Source organism: Cricetulus griseus, chromosome 2 (genome assembly GCF_003668045.3).
Source record: "Cricetulus griseus strain 17A/GY chromosome 2, alternate assembly CriGri-PICRH-1.0, whole genome shotgun sequence".
In the NCBI taxonomy this organism is placed as follows: domain Eukaryota; kingdom Metazoa; phylum Chordata; class Mammalia; order Rodentia; family Cricetidae; genus Cricetulus; species Cricetulus griseus.
In genome coordinates, this window is record NC_048595.1 from 420,457,863 (window position 1) to 420,477,573 (window position 19,711).

A 19,711-nucleotide genomic window follows, 5' to 3' on the forward strand; every position below is an offset into this window, starting at 1 on the left:
TCGGGACGAAGTCTTGGCTGGCCCGGGCTCTCGTGGGCTCACTCGCTCTAGGGAACCGGCACCATGGCGTCGGGTTGCAAGATCGGCCCGTCCATCCTCAACAGCGACCTGGCCAACCTAGGGGCCGAGTGCCTGCGCATGCTGGACTCGGGGGCCGACTACCTGCACCTGGATGTAATGGACGGGTAACTCCGCGGGGCTCGGGGCGGGCTGGCCGCGCGGCTCGCGTCGCTGCACCTCAGCGAGCGCCTGTTGGGTGCACGGCGCCCCTTTGCGACGGGCGGCCTCGCCGGGCGCGTTGCTGAGGGCACCGAGCCGGCCCCGGCTGCCTTCGGGGCCCAGCCCCCAAGTCCTTCCCCACCGCCAGTCACCTGTGGTACTAGCCACCTTCAGTAGTCAGGGCATTTCTTTCCTGAACTCGTAGAGAAACTGAGGCCCAACGTGACAGGCACGACTTGTCCAAACTCAGCTAACTAGTCCGCGACAAGGCTGGGAGACAGGCTCGCCCACGGTTACGAGCTTGACACCTGGCTGTGATTACTGAGTTGGACCACTTGCTGACTTGTTTTAGACAAGCCGCTTCGGCCCTCATGGAGGTTCGGTTTCAGGGTTTGGAAAATGGAAGTATTATTATTGATAATAGAACGCTTCCGCGTCTTTGGAGACATGAAATGAGCAAGCCCAGTGCCAGACGTGTAACAGATTCGCTACAGTTGTTGGTTGTATCGAATAACTATCCGAATTCTGATTTTCCTGTCTATTTTTTCTTCAGGCACCCTGCTCTTCAGGGAGGTCAGTTTTTTTGTAAGTAATTTTTAAGCACTGTAGTTATAGTTTATAATACTCAGAATCAGGGTACGAGTTTCCTAAGTCGGTTATAAAGGGAGTAAATGAACAAAGACCCAAAGGAGGCCATAAGACTTGCTCAAGATTACAGAAGATTGTGACAGACTTGTACCTTGAATCTTCTTGGCTTTGACTAATATTTCCTATTGGAAGTTCCGCATAGAATTGTAAAAAGCCTTAGGTTGAGGTAGAAAATAAATTTATTTCAAGTAAGCAAAATCTGTTTACCTTCAGTCACATTGGCAAATATGTGTTATTTCCAAGAGGTTAGTTTGTTTCTTTCTTGTTCGGGGTGAAACTGGGGGTTGTTCTTTTTGGTTTTGAGACAAGGTCTGTGTAAATCAAACTGGCCTCAAACTCAGAATCTTGCCTCAATTTCACAAATGCTAGGATTATAGGCATGGGCCATCACACTCAGAGGCACCTTTTCTTTAATGTCACTGGCCACTCTGTAGCAGTTTTTCTTGCTTTGCGCACTGTGGTTAAATCTCTTGTTTCTCTTAACACTTCCTGAAAGCCCTTGACTGAACAAAGTGTGTACCATACAGATGGCGGCTTTATTTTTGGTGCCTGAGGAAACTTAGGTGTCTCAGGTGGAACAGGCAACACGTATAACTGTGAGTCTGTTTATACAGAATGAATGAACAGAGAACATTTCTTTCAGTTTGCTAATAGGAATATTGGTGATAGCAGTATTTAGAAGCACTTGACTTTCTGTTCTGGTACTTTTTTTAAAACTCATTTAAAAAATTCTTTTATTTTTTGAGTTTATAACATAATTACATCATTTCCCCCTTCTCTTTCCTCCCACTGAACCCTCCCATATACCACCTTCTTCCTTGCTGTCTTTCAAATCCATGCCCCTTTTAAATTGTTATTACATACATTATATGTAAATACATACATATTCCTAAATATATAAATATGACCTGGTCAGTCTGTGAGCATATTTTTAGAGCTGGCCATTTGGTATTAGGTAAGAGTGTGTCTCCTGCTCTCAGCATTGCTTACTTATCTAGTTCTTTGGGTAGGGCTAGGACCCTGTGGGCTGATCAGGTACTTTTTGAGGTTAGTGTTTTGTCAGTGAAGAGTAAGGTGAGGTGCCTTGTCTCAGAGCAAAAAAAAAAAAAGAAAAAAAAAAGAAAAATCAAAAAACAAACAAACAGGCTGGGGTGTTGGTAGACCATGCCTTTAGTCCCAGCACTCGGGAGGCAGAGGTAGGTGGATCTCTGAGTTCGAGGCCAGGCTGGTCTACAGAGCCAGTTCCAGGACAGCCTCCAAAATAATACAGAGAATCCCTGCCTGGAGTCTCCCTCTTCCCCCCCAAAAAACAAAAACAAACAAAAAACAGTGGGCCAAGGTAGAAGGAATGTAACTATGTCTCAAAATGCCTCTGTGTGCCCTTGAAGTCTACAGAACTCTTAGGACATTTTCTGTCCTCAGACATCAAGTAGTAATTTATATTTTTTCTTTTCTCTCTCTCCTAATGTTCTGCAGGGTCTGAAGTAAAGCTCTGTGCAGCCATATTATCATTGCTTAGTAATAGTGGGAAGCGACTCTAAGAATTACCTTTCCCCCTCCCAACAGACTCCCTGCCCCTGTTGCAGATGTTCGTAAATTAAGACAAACTTTTTTTCTTTTTAATTCTACATTTGCTGGGAAGGACTAGCTTGGAAACCTAAATTCTTCATGTACATTTTTTCACAACTTTTTATCTTTACCTACTTTTATTTGTTTTTGAAGTAAAAGCTGTTTCTATTCATCATTTGCAAAAGAGGAAACCAGTTTAAGGAAGTACAGCTTCTTTCCCTTCGTCCTGCCTGAGTAGACAAAACCTGATAGAGCTGGTGTCACCTCCTTAGCCATGTGGGGCGGTGTTTCCAGGGCAACAGGACAAAAGTGAGCTGTGGGATCCCTTTACAAAGAGGTGGCCTGCCTCAAAATATTTCCTTCCCTTCTCCACTTCACCCCTCAGCTTTCTGTGCTGCTTAAAACTGAATTTATCTAGAAAGTAAAAAACTGGGTTGGAAAACACTAGGTGGCTGGACACAAGTATGGTTAAATATCTAAAATGAAGAGCAGATTTATTTTCTGCAAAAACAATTTTGAGGAAAACACAAAACATATCATGACAGGATGGTGGCTTGAAGGGATTGATCCCAACCATGGGAGCAGAGGAAATATCTATTTCTAAATTAATCATCAGGATTTTAAATTGGAGCAGTTTCACATGGGTACTGGGTTTCTGACTTTTGGGGGTGGGGCATGGTTGGGGATATCAAAGCTTTGGCATCTGTGTTCTGTTTTCTGATTAAGCCATGATGGGCTGCCGTTGAGTGAAGCAAACACCTTTAGCAAGTTAAACATTTGTGTCCTGTGCCTTATCCCCTCCAGCCCATCTCTTCTGCTCAGTTTTGCTTCTTAACTTTGTCTGCCAACTGCAACCTGCCAGTGACTCTATGGTTCCTGATTCACAGGAATATTGTTTTCTGGTTCCAGTCTTGGTACATTTTGTACAGACTTTAATCCTCTTAGAGTTTTGTTTGTTGATTTGTCTGCAGTAGACTGCATTCTAGCTATAACTAAAGTATAGCACTGGTGATGGAACCTGATGAGAGAGGAAACTGATATTCACACATTATAACAGCTCAATACCAGCAAGTCCCTGGTTGAATTTTCTTTCACACTTTCCTCCAAAGGATTACATTCAAGGAGGGAAATGTCTGAATAAAATAATGATAAAACTCGCTTTTCTGGTGAATTCCTTTACTTTAGAATTAATTTAGAATTCCTTTACTTTAGAGTGAATTAATTTAGAATTTCTGATAAGAAATCTTTGAGGCATTTGATAAAAATTCCTGTTCTTGGGTCTTCAGAACCTCAGTAGCCCTCATAAAAAGGCTGTAGATCCCTGGATATTTGGTGCTGTCAGGCAATTCTAAGACACCTGACTTCATACTTGGGTTTTTGTCCTTTTTGGTTATGGCTTAGTAACAAGCCTTTAGTTTTTGTTTTGTTTTTTGTTTTGGGGTGTGTGTGTGTGTGTGTGTGTGTGTGTGTGTGTGTGTGTGTGTGTGTTGATGCATTTTGTGCTCACAAAAGTTGAGGGTCAGTAGTTTTTATATGTTATACTTGTATTTCTCAAGTAAATTTGTTTTATTTCTCAGCTCCTCAGCCTGTCTTTTGTCACTGTGTTTATTTTCATAATAAATGAGACAGTAAATTAAAAGAACAGTATATGCAATTAAAGACTTTTTGTAAAGTTGTAGAATAGTTATTTGGGGTTGATGCCTTTGACCTGACCCTTATTTCTAGTGTAAGTAATTAATGTGTGTCATAGAACTCTGATAGTGATTGCTCTTAGGAGGCAGTAGAATAATCTTCTAAATAGTAGAAATGGAACCTCCAAGGATCTGTTGGTTAGAGAACTTATCTACACTGATTGTTAACTGACTGGCTGAAGGATGTTAGCATGTTCTTCAAACAGAATGTAAATCATATCTGTTTTAGTAGTCTTAGGTGTGAAGGACAATACAATATCTGGAGTGAACTAATCTCTCAATATACTACTAGCTCCAATAAGCATCAATTTAGTTTTTTCTAACACAGCTTTACAAAATTGCTTTTATAAGTATTTGCCCTTGCAAGAATTCTTTTATTGATTAAATTTATTCATTTATCTTACATCCCGTCCACAGTTTTCCCACCTTCCTCACCTCCCCTCCCCTCCCTCCATCTTCCCTCCACTTCCACCCCACTCCTTCTTTGTTTTCAATAAAGCATGGTATATCAAGTTTCTATAGGACGAAGGTCCTTCTATTATATTAAGGCTAGGAAAGGCAACACAGTATGAGGAATAGGTTCCTAAAAGCCAGTCAAAGTGTTAGGGACAATCTCTACTCCCACTGCTAAGAGTCCCACAAGTAGACCAGGCTGTACAACTGTCACACATATGCAGAGGGCCTAGGTCTGTCCCATGCAGGCTCCCTGACTGTCAGCCCAGATTCTGTGAGCGTCTATGAGCCCAGTTAGATGTTTCTGTGGGTTCCTTTGTGATGTCCTTGTCCATTCTGGCTCATACAATCCTTCCTCCCTCTCTTCAGCAGGATTTCCCAAGCTCAGCCCAATGTTTGGCTGTGGGTCTCTGCACCTGTTTCTATCAGTTACTGGATGAAGGCTCTCTGATAAACTGAGGTAGTCACCAATCTTTGAGTACAGCATAATATCATTAGGCATCATTATGTTGACTTTTTTTGTTGTTGTTCAGTGTGTTTAGGTCTATCCTAGGTCTCTGGGTCATCGGGCCTCTGGGTTCAGGCAGTGTCAGGGGTGGGTTCGCTCTCCTGGTATGGGTGTGAGGCTGAATGAGTCATTGGTTGACCACTCCCACAATCTCTGCCACTCTTACCCACCCCAACACACACACATACCACACACATGTCCAGTGGGCAGGACAAGACTATAGGTCAAAGGTTGTGTGGCTGGTCTAGTGTTCCAGTCTCTCCACTGGAAGTCCTGCCAGGTCACAGTTCAGGCTACTCATCCACCATTGTTAAGAGTCTTTGCTGATGGTCATCCTTGTAAATTCCCCTTGTACTAGGGTTTCTACCTGACCTCGAAATGACTCCCCTTTTCCAGTCATCTCTTTTAGTGCTCTCCCCCTCCATTGACCCTCTAACCCAATCCCTCATGTTCCCATATCCATCTGCCCCCAGTCCATCCACAAGATCTCTTCTATTTCCCATTTATTTCCTGAGAGATCCATGTGTCTCTCCCTGGGCCCTCCTTGTTACCTAGCCTCTCTGGCACAGTGGATTGTAGCCTAGTTATCCTTTACATCTAGTATCCACTTAGAAGTGAGTACATACTGTTTTTTGTCTTTCTGGATCTGGGATACCTCACTCAGGATGATTTTTTTTTTTCTAGTTCCATCCATTTGCCTTCAAATTTTCTGATATCATTGTTTTTAACAGCTGAGTAATACTCCACTATGTAAATGTACCAATTTACTTTACAATTCTTTGTTTGAGGGGCTTCTAGGTTGTTTCCAGGTTCTGGCTATTACGAACAAAGCTTCTGTGAACATAGTTGAGCAAGTGTCCTTGTGGGACACTTGAACTACTGTGCTCATAGCAGTTTTATTTGTAATACCAAGTTATTTTTTTTAATGGTTATTGTTTAAAGGGTTTAAATAAACTGTCATTTAGTGCTCTGTGATTGAAGTGGATTAGAGGCTGATTCAGGACACCTGTTAGTATCCTTTATTAAGAATGTGCCACTTGAGCAAGTCAGAAATTGTCTTTTGTCATCTTTCCATTTCTGCTTGCACCATGGGTTATGAATTAGACTTGTCATTCTGAAGATTTATATGACAGCATACATTAATTGTAAACCTGATCTTACCTGGTTATTTTTGCCTTTTTTTTTTTTGTCTAATATTAAAAATGTTAAGGACTATATGGGAAAAAAAATTGCAATCCCAAATGTTCCCTTCCTCCTGTGTCAAAATTCATATTGATAAAGCAGATGTGAACTTGAAAATATTTTCAGAGTAAGATTTTATTTATTTTTTTGTCTTGTAGGCATTTTGTTCCCAACATCACTTTTGGTCACCCTGTGGTTGAAAGCCTCCGAAAGCAGCTAGGCCAGGACCCTTTCTTTGGTAAGTGGGTTGCTAACCATTTAAGGCTGATTATATTGCTTACATAAAGGAAAAAGTTTGTTGATCAAATTCATCTTGTCCTCTTCTCCTGTTTCTTCCTGTGCTGGGCCTTCATTAGCTTGATCATAGCAATCCAACACCCTTCTCCTTCCCCAGGGCCATGAACCTGATTCTGCCTGGAAAAACTCTTCTGCTGAGGGCCTCACCATCAGCCCTCAGGTCATTTGTTAACTCCTCAGAGAGGCCTTTCTAAGCACCCGGTGCAAACTAACTTTATCTACCTTTCAATCTTCTTAGAACGGACTATAAGAGCTGTGAAGGTACACCTAGAACTCAACTTGTGATTTTTTTTTATAATTCATTTACAAATCCATATTTGTTGTTTATATATTACTTAAAATATATAATTTATTTGTTTGGGTGTTTTGCCTGCATGTATGTGTGCACAGTGTCCTCAGAGGCCAGAAGAGGGTGTTAGATTCCCTGGAGTTGGAGTTACAGAAGGTTGTGAGCCGCCATGTGGGTGCTGGGAACTGAACAAGGGTCCTGGAAGAGCAGCTCATGTTCTTAACTGATAAGTCTTCTCTCCATCCCCAACTTTTGCTTTTCTTAAGGCTAAACCAACATGATTACATTTAGTATTAACTAGTAGTTGCATTTATGATTCAACTAAGTGGTCCAACAGCCAATGTCTTTCTTTCAAATGTGGGCTTTCTAAAGATATGTTTCATTTTATGAAATAGTAAATATAAAGGGTTTTTTTGTTTCTTTTGGAGGGGGTTGTATTTTAGTGTTTTGTTTTGTTTTTGTTTTTTAGATCACTCCAACCTAGAAGTTATTTGAACAGATTCAAGTTCATAATATTTTATAAAACTTGTATAATTAAATAAAACTAAAGTTTTTTGCCATAGAACAATTTTATGAGGGATGCTAGCTGAAATGTTTAGTGTGATAGCTCTAAAACCCATATTTAAGTATTTATATTAAAATAAAAATTTAGTTTCTCATTCCCATTAGGCACATGTCTTTGACTACTGTCAGCAGTGCAACCATGGACATTTCTTCTAAATGCAGACTATTAGTCCTACTTGTGCAGCCTCTAGCAAGTGTGTCCAACTTTTTGACATGCAACATGTTATTGTCATATACAGGTTCACACCTGAGAATCACACAATTGAGTTACAAAATCCCAACAAAAACAAACATCTCATATAAAGTATACAATTTTGTGTTGGTTTTATTGCTAGCCATCCCTTATCTAGCCTGTGCCTAGACATACCTGGGAAAGGATTCATCCATTTTGAGAGGATTAAAAAAAAAAGTGCATTATTGCCTCATGTCTACCAACATGTTCATCTTTTTCAGTTTCATGTAGTTGAATATAATCTTAGTGTTAAAAAAAATTTTTTTGGAAAGGAGTTTTCAAAATAAGTTTCTTCTTGAATCTACTTGTATTGTGTACTGTGACTTTTTAAAATTAAATTGTTTCTCTGATGTGAGAAATGATTAATAAGTCATACTGTTCCCACATACAGTAGCCCCCTTTTCTACTGCTCTGTCTTTGTAATGTTTTTCACTAGTTTTTTCCTTTACTCTTCTTTTGACTTGTCTTCTCAATTCTCACTATTTCCTGTATCTCTTGTCATAACATTCTCTCCTCCGTAACACTATTGCCACCACCATATCCAATCCACTTTTTTCTTCTGGAACTTGGAAGTTATGTATGATGTATATTCATATAAATTTGCTAATTAATATTTTATGAAATTTGTTCAAAATAAGGATAAATACACTATGTTAATACTTGGGGTTTGAGGTCTTTGTTTTCTATAGTTAAACAGTTTGATTTTGTGTTAGATCTTGGTTGTTAGATAATTGATGCATGACCGCATTTTAAGAAGTAGACAGGGCTAGAAAGATGGTTCAGCACTTAAGAGCAATTTTTTGCTCTTACAGAGAACCAGGGTTCGGATTCCAACACCCACATCATGTGACTCACAACCACCTATAACTCCCTCTTCTGGTTTCTGTGGAACAGAGATCAGAACTTGGGTTGCACATGACAATTCCCACCACAACCTGTTACTGTTTTCAAAAATCTTTAAAATCTTTATATGTATACATATTTGTGTGTGTGTGCATGAGTGTGCCATGTGCATATGTGTGCAAGTATGTATGTTACAGTGACACAGTGCACTTGTGGAGGAGAGGTCAAAGGACTTTTGGAAGTCATCTTCTACCTTCCACCTACTGAGGCAGCATCTGTCTTACTGTCTTACTCCACTTAGCTGGCCTGAGAGCTTCTTGGATATTTTCCTCTCTACCTCTCATCTCATCGTAGGAGTGCTGGGTCTACAAATGGGACTACACTGCTGTATCAGCCTTTCATATGAGTTCCAGGGATCAAACTCAGGTTGTCAGGCTTACATGGCTAGCACTTATCCACTATGCCATCTCCCTAGCCCTACTTTTAGTTTTGAGGAAGGGTCTCCCTGAGTTCCCTTAGCTGAGACTGGTCTTGAACTTGGAAGCCTCCTGTCTTAGTAACTGGAAATGCTTATCTTACAGATCTGTACCAGCTGGCCTTGCTACTTGAAAAGCTCTGAACCACTCTTAGTTTTGATTACAAAAAAAAAAAATCTAAGAAATAACAAGAAAAGCCTTTATTGTCTAAGGCAGTGTGGTCTATACTTAGGGAACCCTGGAAATCCTCTGTAGCTCATTTATGAGGTCAAAGCTATTGTCATGATACTAAAACATTATTTGTCATTGCCTATGCTGGTGCTGCAAATGAGTGGTGAGTTAGTTTTTTTGCTGCCATAACCAAGTCAGTGGTGCAGTGGCATTGGATTCCTCCCCATAGTGACTACTGTTGTGTATGCAGTATGTATCTTTGGCGAAGCAACTTAGAATATTTACTTTAATAAGTTTGTCTTTGGGTAATGTCTGTTGATTGTCATGTGACAGAGTAGGAATAACAAAGCACTTCTGTTGCGCTTGTGGTGATGCTTTTCACTTGAGCTCACACTTTTCTCTGGCCAGACCGTTGTACTACTTTATGAGCTGAACTGGCTGCTTTTTCCAAACACCATTTTTCTCTTGGGGGGAAAAAAAATAACAGCTAAATTGTTTGGTTTAGAAAATGACTGTTTTACAGACTTCTTGTTTTTAACTGACAAAGAAAACTTGTCACTTCAAAGAAAATATCTTGTGTTTGTTGCCAAAGAACTTGTAAGAAGAAACTGTAGTATTAGAAAGCTGCTGTGTTCTGTGCTCAGCCACACCTAGAGATAGATGCTTCTTACCTTATTACAGGGCTGTGTTCCTGTAAATACATTGTAGGCTAACACATCATAAGTCAAAAGTGCATTAACATGACTAACCTCTACAGCATCACAGTTGAGCCTCGCCTACTTTAAATGTGCCCAGAGTACTTAGTTAGCCTACAAAAACTATCTATGTTCTTATAAAGTTTTGATTGCCTATTGTGATCTAGAAGTATCTTCCTGTATCTAGAAGTCACTTCCCATATACTGCATAATACACATAGAACATGGTGTTTGGGTTTTTTTTGGGGGGGGGGAGGATGTGGGAGCAGGATCTCATGTAGCTCAGGCTGGCCTTGAATTCTTGATCCTCCTCATCTCCAAGGTACTATAGGACCATGTACAAGACTGTGCCTGATGTAGAGCAAGGCTTCTTAAACTTCCTCCAGTCTTGACTCCTTTTTCCCTGAGAAATTTTTACACAGCCCTGGGTATACAGATAAAATAAGCATATAAACTATACCTTTACTGGTAGTGACCCATAAAGTAATAGGTATACATATGATTTTACCATTTATTAAAGATGAATGCAAATTTCTTACTAACAAGATGATGTGCTTATTTTTAAGTAAGGAATATCTTGTCTGAATATTTGCTACTGCAGGATATATCATCATTAATGGTTTTCATACACATATCTGTGTTAAAAGCATAACATATAATTAAGCACAGTGATTAGTAAGCAAAACTCATAAGAAAGTAGAATAGAACATGTACTGTAATTATGTGAATGCTGTCTCTATGAAATTTTCTTACTATAGTCCTTGCAATAATGTGAGATAATAATAAAGGAAGCATTTATGACTTATCCACTTACCGTTATTAAACTCATGCTGTGTTACTGATAGTAAGTAAAAAACAGGGGTCATCAAGGTAACCCAGAGGGTATAAAAAAGTGTTTGTTATGTAGGCTTGACAAGCTGAGTTCTAACCCTTTTTTCCATTGTGGAACAAGAATATCAGACTCCTAACAGTTGTCCTTTGACCTCCACATGGGTACCATGATATGCATACATATTACACACTTACACACACACACACACACACACACACACTAATGATTTTATCGAAATAGGGTAACTCAATCATAAGCACTGTGAATACCATGACATTTGATGTGATCACTTCAGCCATCTGGAAAGTTGTGAACCGGCAGTAGTCAGAGGGATGACTCAAAGAGCAAGCTGGTGTGGGGTCTGATTTTCTCCTTCTACAATGGGAAAAAGAGTTGGAACTCAGATTGTCAATATAAAACTCACCAAGTGTTTATTTCTGAAACTCCCGGCTTAATGTTTTTAAACCATAGTTGACACCAGAAAACTTCCAAAATGAAGCTTCACAAAGTAAACTATGCAAAAAGGAGGTCTTCTATAATCTCTATAATATAATCTCTATTAATATTTCATGTGTTAATTAGTACTTGGAAATGTCTTCATTCTAATGTCTAATACATATAGCAACTGTACATACATCTAGCCAATATCAGCCAGAGAGTGCTAGATTCTGTCTGAAGACTGCTTATCTTACCTGAAGTTTTTACCTATTAACATGTTTTTATTTGTTTTTGTTAGTTTAGAGAATATATTGTAATGTAGCATGAATAATAAAAACCCAGAGACTAATATTGGGGTTCAAGCTGAAGGTCAGAATTGCAAAGCAACCAAGCCACCAGAGAGCTCTTACCTCAACCAAGGCTGGGGCGATTCTGTCCTCAATGTGGCTGGAGACTAATTGCCTAAGACTGAATGCCAGCTCTGAGATCCTACTCCCATCTTATATACCTCTCTAGTGCTGGAATTAAAGTTGCACACCACTACTGTCCAGCTTTTATGGCTAACTAATATGGCTTCTGGAATTAAAGGTGTGTACCACCACTGCCTGGCCTCTGTGGCTGTGGCTAGCTTTGCATTATGATTTCCAGGCAAGCTTTATTAGATCATAAGCAATATATCATCGCACTGTAATGCTGGTTTGTCTAACTCCTTTACAAAGCTTTTGACTTTTATAATCTTAGTTAATTTATGAAGTATTAGAATTTATTTTTAAAATACAGCATAGTAAGGCCGGAAATATACTTCTGACAAAAATAAAAACATTACTTTCCACACTGTACCACACAGAATTGGTCACGGGTTATCTTTTCATCTTGCCTCTTTGGCCTTTCTTCATGAAACACATTCAGTTTTAAGATCTTTTAAGAAGACCATGCCTGTGTTCTACGTACTGTGTTTATGTACATGAAGTTTTAGGCTTCCAGCCTCCCTCCCCAGCCTGCTGCCTCTCTCCTGTCACTCAGTAAACTGTACTTCTGTTCTTCTACTTGCTTAGGCCAAATCTTTGGCTCTGTTTGTTTTCCTTTCTCCTTCTAGGTGTCTGTGCCTTCAGCATGTGTTTTCCTGGGCTACTGTCACAGTAGCCCCCTTAGTTGGACCTTGTCACTTCACTAAAACCTGCAGTTTCTCATCTCAATAGGCCTTGCAGCCTGCAGAGCTCTGCCATCCTCCTTACTGCCTGTTTCTCTGACATCGAGTCCTCCTAGTTCTGGCATTAGCTGTTCAACCTAGTTTGTATTTTATCTTACTTTTCTTATTGTCTCATCCATTTGTGGTGCCATGAAAGTTCAGTAAAGGTTAGCTTTCTGAAAGAAAACAAGGCAGCATAGGTAGTACGACCTCTTTAAACCTTTGAAAGTGGTATTTCCTGAACTTACACCTCAGTTTTCTGATTTCTTCTCATTACTTTTCATATATAGCAGCATGTGCTCTTTGTAGAAGAACTATTTCATAAGTGAATATAGCCAAACTATCTTTAGGATGAGACTATCTATACCAAAGTATAGCTGAAACAAAACAAAGTATAAACAAACAAAACAAAAAAACCTATAGGCTGATTTCATCCTGTGAGCCAGGTGTTCCTCTGAGTATGAACAGGAGATGTCTTTTCTTTCCAGATATGCACATGATGGTATCTAGGCCCGAACAGTGGGTAAAGCCAATGGCTGTGGCAGGTGCCAATCAATATACCTTTCATCTGGAGGCAACTGACAACCCAGGGGCTTTAATTAAAGATATCAGGGAGAATGGGATGAAGGTAAGTGGATGATAGGAACTTGCTTTAGACCAGTTCTTATCAAAGTTTGAAAGATAGGTGGGGAAAAACATGATAAAGGATTGGATGTGGGCAGCTGGGAGTCCAGAGTTAAAGTATGAAAGTTTGTAAGATATATCCCACTATGTTTCTGAAGGTTACTCCTTTGGAATCATTCACGTTTAATGGCCATATTACCTTAAAAAAATAAACAAATGACAGTGCTAGGACCCTGTCTGGCCTGAATGTGTCACTTAGAGGGGTAAGTGGATACACAGGGTGCAACCTTGGAAAAGAAGCTATGTGTAATTGATACCCACTGGCAAGGAGAAAATCACTTTTTTTTTTTTAAAGATTTTATTTATTTATTATGTATACAACATTCTGCTTCCATGTGTATCTGCATACCAGAAGAGGGCACCAGATCTCATAACGGATGGTTGTGAGCCACCATGTGGTTGCTGGGAATTGAATTTAGGACCTCTGGAAGAGCAGTCAGCGCTCTTACCCTCTGAGCCATCTCTCTAGCCCTGAAAATCACTTTTCTATACAGTGGAGTTTTACTGTCAGCCATACTCTAGGGCAGTCCCAGTCCCCAGGGGTAGATGGCCAATACAAAAAGAACTCCATGTCTTTGTTTGTTGTGGGGGAGGCTTTTGTTCTTTTTGTTTGTTTGTTTTGTCTGTTTTTTGTTTGGTTGGTTTGGTTTTTCTAAACAGAGTTTCTCTGTATAGTCCTAGCTGTCCTAGAACTCTCTTTGTAAACCAGGCTTGCCTCAAACCCAGAGATCCGCCTGCCTCTGATTCCAAAGTGCTGGGATTAAAGGTGTGCACCATCACTGCCCAGCCCATGTGTATTTTTTTAGAGAGAGCAGGAGAGAGTATAAAGTTGGGTGGGTAGGGAGGATCTAAGAGGTGTTGAGGGCATGATCAAAAAAGATTGTAAGAAAAAATAAATATATATATGTATATTTAGTAAAAAAACAAAAAATAAGGTAGCAAAGATGAATCCAAATCAAACAGACAAACAAAAACATGATGTTGTTCTCTGGATAATTTGTATTATGTTTTATAAGTTGTTTTTTTTTTTTTTTTAACTAGGCCATAATAATACAATAGGGAAATGATGTGAGTTAGCATTTGTCTGTTGCAGGTTGGCCTTGCCATCAAACCAGGAACAACAGTTGAATATTTGGCCCCATGGGCTAATCAGATAGATATGGCCTTGGTAATGACTGTAGAACCTGGGTTTGGAGGACAAAAATTCATGGAAGATATGATGCCCAAGGTAAATGAAATATTCTCTTCTGGGGTGAGGTTTTTACTATAGGTGGTATTCAGTAGTCATGACTGCATGTCTTTGAGTCATGTCCTGCTTTGGAGGTCAGGGGACAAAGATGCCTTCAGATACTGTAATACAGTATGATACGTTTTTCAAATAAAAGCTAACATTTTAACCATATTGCAAAATTTTTAAGCTGTTATTTTTGTGACCTTGGATCACTTGAGAGTTTTCATTAGTCTTTGCAAAGCCATCACAAATTGAATGTCATTTGCTAAACTACTTTAACATAATATGCTTCAGTCTATTGAAAGCGATCCCCAATAACATATTGTATAGAGCTAAGCTCGTGTCAGCTGTGATGTTTTGTGTACTTGGTTGCTTTCCCCTGCATGTCCACTGTAGGAGTCACTGTTTCTTGTGTATGTCTAGGTTCACTGGTTGAGGACCCAGTTCCCAACTTTGGATATAGAGGTCGATGGTGGAGTAGGTCCTGACACTGTTCAGAAATGCGCGGAGGTGAGACTGTGACTAGGGCAGTTCCTGGAGATGCAATCTGCAGGAAAGTCCTATCACCAAAGAATTGCTCAATTTGATTTTTCCCCCTTGGGAAAATATTTTTTGCTCAAATGTAGGAAAGTAAAGACCAAGTGAGTCTCTAAATACATAAATTGCTCAATAGTAAACCCTGTTTTCCAGAAAGAATGTGTTGAATGTTAATCCTTAACAAACCCATTAAGTTCTTTAAAAAGATACTTCTCAACTGAAGAAAAATAGAGAAATTTAACTGACCTAATCATGCTGTTCTTAGTATTTAAAAGTATTAGCTACCTGTTTGTGTCTTATAAGAAATGGCTATATCTATTTCTGTTGAAAGTCAAGGCCTAGTTCCCATTTGCCAAGCTAAGTATGTTTTGTCTAGGGAACTACCCTAGCTTAGTTCTGCTCTGGGGTGTCACAAGATAGCATCCCTGAGAACTGCATGTGACCATAAGTCATTAGATGGCAGCCCTTCCTGAGAACTACAGGTAACCCTAAATTACATGGTCATTAGACCTCAAAAGCTTCCTGAGAACTCTAGGTGACCCTAGGTCACATGGTTATTAGATGGAAGCCCTTCCTAGAGGACAGCAGGTGATTATGTCACATGGCTCATTTTTATTCAGAGTCATTTATAATGGCCATAGTTTTCTGCTGGATACAAACCATCAAACGCTTGGCAGTTACTGAGAATGCAGAGATAGGAGGGACAGGAGGAATGTGAGTTGTAAGTTCCGGGCCAGCCTGGATTACATGGCAAGACCCTAGCTTTAAAAAATAAAAAAGTCTTGGCAGTGATAAGTATTTTGAAAGCAGCTGGACAGATGATCACTGAGCACATGGCCTGTTAGATCCTATTAAATTGCTTTGTTTTGAACTCTTCTTTTCAGCAGTGCTGTTCCTGCTCAAACTAAAGACATAGTCCTATAGTCCTAATAGATTCTATCTCCAAGAAAGAATGTTATTGGAGATATAACACTCTGGTGTTGGGTGACTGGGTCTCATTGGAGAAATTTCCTCAACGTGTGATTTTGCAGCTTGTTTTACACAACAGATTGGTTTCCCTCAGCTTAGATCCCAGACCCAGAGCTTATGTTTGGAGCTATCTCATTTGAGCTTTTTAGGGTGTTCCTCCTACGCCCATCTCTTTGCCTCCACATTTAAAAGTTTTCTAAAGCACTATTAGCCATGCTGGATCCTAAGAAACATAAAGATACATTCTTGCATTGTTTCTGAGACAAAATGATAGCTTCTCATTTTCACACAATCTCCCTTCAGACTTTCTAGAAACAAACAGCTACATTGTTTCCTTAGTGACCGGGGTCATGGGTATGCATTAGGAAAGGCCTAAATGGAATTGAGGACCTAAGACTTCAAAGCTTTATCTAAGTATGTATTGACAGAGGTACTGAGTGCGCTTAGGACTAGTTAACCAATAGTCCAGTGACTTGGTAGACACATTTGCAAATAAATGTGTGGCCTCATTTATAAACTTTGTCCCTTCTTCATTCGGTGAATTAGAGCACTGTAGTCAGGTTTTAGAAAAGCACTGGCAGAGGCAAGGGTGGAAAGGCTGCTCTGGGGCTTCTGTGTTCCTTCCTTCCACTCTAATGCACAGCCATGTACTTCTTGCAGGCAGGAGCTAACATGATTGTGTCTGGCAGTGCCATCATGAGGAGTGACGACCCCAGATCTGTTATCAACTTACTAAGGAATGTCTGTTCAGAAGCTGCTCAGAAACGCTCTCTTGATCGATGAAGCCACAAGAAACCTGGTCTCTGCTCATGAAATCTTTTTTACTGGGAAAATTAACTACCAAATCACATTGAATCGAAGCAGTGCTGCATTCCAGTGATTAAATTCAATTGTGCAGGATGTTCAAGAGGTTAGAAATAACTACCTTTTTAGTGATGCCATTTAGAGATTAGCATGATGAAATGTTTATATTGGGAAAATGATTTTTTTGTAAAGAGTGAAAACATGGTTTTAGGATTACAGACAGAAATGTGTCTTATTGCCTAAAGAGGAAAATTAGCTACTATGAAAACCATTTTTTTCTGTATTTTTAAAAAGAATGTTCTGTTGTTTCTCTGATTTATCCCTAAAGCAAATGACATCCATATTTTCTGTTTCATGTCATTTGTGGTTTGTTTATATGCCTGAGAATATGAATGGAAAGGACTAAAATTAGAAGCTTTGGTGGGGTGTCATGTCATGGTCTGGCATCTGAAACATTTTTATTTTTCCTTATACTCGGTTTACTAAAGAATATAAAAATAATGTATGAAGCCGAGGGTTTCTGAAATGCAAGCACAGACTTTATCACAGCAGGCTATTCAGTAATTCCTTCCTACTCCTGGTGCTCACTCAACCACCATTCTTAGGGCTGTGAAATAATACCATTGTGATAGCTGTTAGCAGAAAGGAACCATATAGTCTGTCTCGGAAGCTCCACGGGGTTGAATCCAGGTTGGCCCCATTCTAGTTCTTTGATCTTATTAAAAATTACCCAACCTTTTTTTTTCCACTATTAACCATAAATGTTGAATGGAACCATAAATAACATGTGTTGAGAATTAAAAATATAACATGATCCTGGAAAGCCTATAGTTCTACTCTTAAGACTGTAGGGGACGCTCCACAAAAAATGGCAAGCATGTGTATGTTGTGAGTTATTAGGCACTTTGGTATAATTCCACTAATGCCTAGATTGTCGTATAATTGTTAGAGCAGCTATTTTTTGGGCTGGTACATTGAAAGGGTCCAGTAAGCAGGCTTTCTGGTATGTCCTACTGCTCTGACTACAACCAGCTCTTAAGAGTTGCATTAGTAAGAAGGTTTTTAACATTTTTTATTTTCAGTACCTATACCTTCTAGCAGAATCAGAGTAAGTCAAGAATACCCTGGAAATACAGATTTGACCCCAAGGATGTCTATATAATTTTTAAGAAAGAAGAAGTAGGCTAAACTAAGTATTAATAACGGTGTTTCCAGTTACTGAGACACTGGAAATACGTATCAGCGACTTCAGTCCCACTCTTGAATATGACAAGAATACAACCAGTATCATGAAATTTCTTCAGGCTACTATGAATTTTGAGAAATAGGTATTAAATTATAAGAACACTGATAAACGTAGGCATGAAACAGCTTGCTGAGGCTTTTTCCTGCCCTATAAGGTAAAGTTTATTATACTTGTTTTTATTTTTGGCTTAGGAAAAGCTTGTGCATTTAATCAAATCACACAATACAAGGCATATAGAAATAACTTTAATTAAAAAACTATGTAGAAGATTATAATATCATTCATGACAAAGATTTGAATTTATTTGCTGGGACAACTTGTATTTTTCTGGCTTTTGTTATCTTTTTCTTTAAAAATAAATGTACAGTAAAACTATAAGCAAAAGTTTGTAAGTATTGAATTTGAATGGTTCCCCCACCCCCCTTTTGCAGGGACCAATTTAATTTCTAATCCTCAACAAAACCTTAAGTATGTAACCCACAGACACTAAGCCAGGATTTTCAGGACTATGGGAACTACAAATTGAGTAAACTTTCTTTGCATAACAAAAAGTGGTTGATACAAATTGTCCTTAACTTTCATCTAGAAAAAAAAAATGGTATTATAGCTCCAAAAAGAATTTTCTTTAATGTATACTCCTCTGCATTCTACATTAAAGTCTTAGTCTTTGAAAAACTTGAATTCTTGATCTAGGAGCCTATTAAGAGTAGGTATTTGAATAAGCAATGGCAAGAAGAAACCAAATTAGAAGCTTCTAGCTATACATTAGCTAGACTTACAACCATATTATGATTTGTATGCTGTCTTACATTTTAAATTGCTGTCTGGAAAGAGGTACATAAAGCAAGTAAAACTCAGGGTGAATTTTCAAAGACGATAGTTTTCAAAATGTATCAATATATTAAACTCTTAAGTTGCTTCTCTTAATTCTTTTAGGAGTAAGCAGAAAGTCTGTGGTTAGTCCAAGAAAGAACAATGATTTCAAATAAATGAATACTGTATTATTTGATATAAGAATTTTCATAAATAACTTATATTGGTTAAACAATTTTTAGAATAAAAGAAAAAACAACTCCCTCTCCATAGTCAAAACTTTCAGATATCTGTTATCAGTCCACACCTGTGCTATATATTTATGTCAACTTTCATTGCATAGAGTAGTTCATACATGCAGTTTTAAGACTACGTGTGTGCAAGTGTGTATGTATATGTTCTGTATACACACTAGTACATTCTCATAAATTGAGGCAATTTTAGTGAACTGCCATGAGAATAGAAACAAAGAGTAGTTGTCACTTGATGCAAACCCAACTATATTGTCAGGGAGGGGCTTTTACCTTAACAGTTACCCCATAATGTGATTTGTCATCAAATTGCAGCAGTTAATATCTTAGTGCTTTCGATCTGTATTATCGGCAAACACAAGTTACTAGCATTTGTGTAGGTGAAAAGCTAGCTACTTCTGTGATTCAGGAAGGAAAAAGAAGCTTCTCTGGCCTGTTTCATGAACAGTTAAAGATGGACACAGGCAACACATCCTCCTTTTCTGAATTGTGACCAGAGGAAGTGGGAGATCCACAAGAGGGTTTAGGTTTCTTTTTCCCCTCTTTTCCTCACAGTTACATAGTTTTCTTAATATGTTCCCTGTCACCTATTTCTTTTAACATTAGTAACTCCTATAGCAAAGGTTTTATACTCTTCCATTCCATCTAACTGCATTTTTGGAGGGTGGCCATTTTCTGGTGTAGTGCTACAGAAGACTTCATCGTGGAAGGCTGTGCTTGCCCCCTCAGTCTGATCCTTTCTTTCATCTTGGCATAATAAGGCTGCTGTATCCTCATCCTTCAGCGGAAAAGCTCGTCGCTCCCACCGCAAAGACTGAAAGGGGAAACATTTTGACAGTTAAGTTCCAACTAACTTGATTATTTGTTAAAGAATTTGTAA

General features: G+C 39.0%; 2 protein-coding genes across 12 annotated transcripts in view; one reads left to right on the top strand and one right to left on the bottom strand.

The window, feature by feature from the left end:
• Positions 1-18,145, top strand: Rpe (ribulose-5-phosphate-3-epimerase). Of its 4 annotated transcripts, none has more exons than XM_027397129.2 (7): positions 1-174; positions 773-804; positions 6,429-6,508; positions 12,785-12,924; positions 14,074-14,208; positions 14,635-14,721; positions 16,378-18,145. In XM_027397129.2, the coding sequence occupies exons 1-7, from the start codon at positions 64-66 to the stop codon at positions 16,498-16,500; spliced, it is 708 nt and encodes a 235-aa protein (XP_027252930.1). In that variant the 5' UTR covers positions 1-63; the 3' UTR covers positions 16,501-18,145. The 4 variants fall into 4 exon arrangements, with proteins under 4 accessions (XP_027252930.1, XP_027252931.1, XP_035296909.1 ...); XM_035441018.1 differs by having other exon boundaries at positions 6-185; XM_027397130.2 differs by lacking the exon at positions 773-804 and having other exon boundaries at positions 4-185.
• Kansl1l (KAT8 regulatory NSL complex subunit 1 like) overlaps positions 18,000-19,711 on the bottom strand; it is an 83,740-nt gene continuing 82,028 nt past the window's right edge. For all 8 annotated transcript variants that reach the window (XM_035441017.1, XM_027397124.2, XM_027397126.2 and 5 more), the window contains one exon: positions 18,000-19,645. In XM_035441017.1, coding sequence (XP_035296908.1) covers positions 19,415-19,645 — 231 coding nt within the window. In that variant the 3' untranslated portion in view covers positions 18,000-19,414. The remainder of the gene's footprint in view (positions 19,646-19,711) is intronic.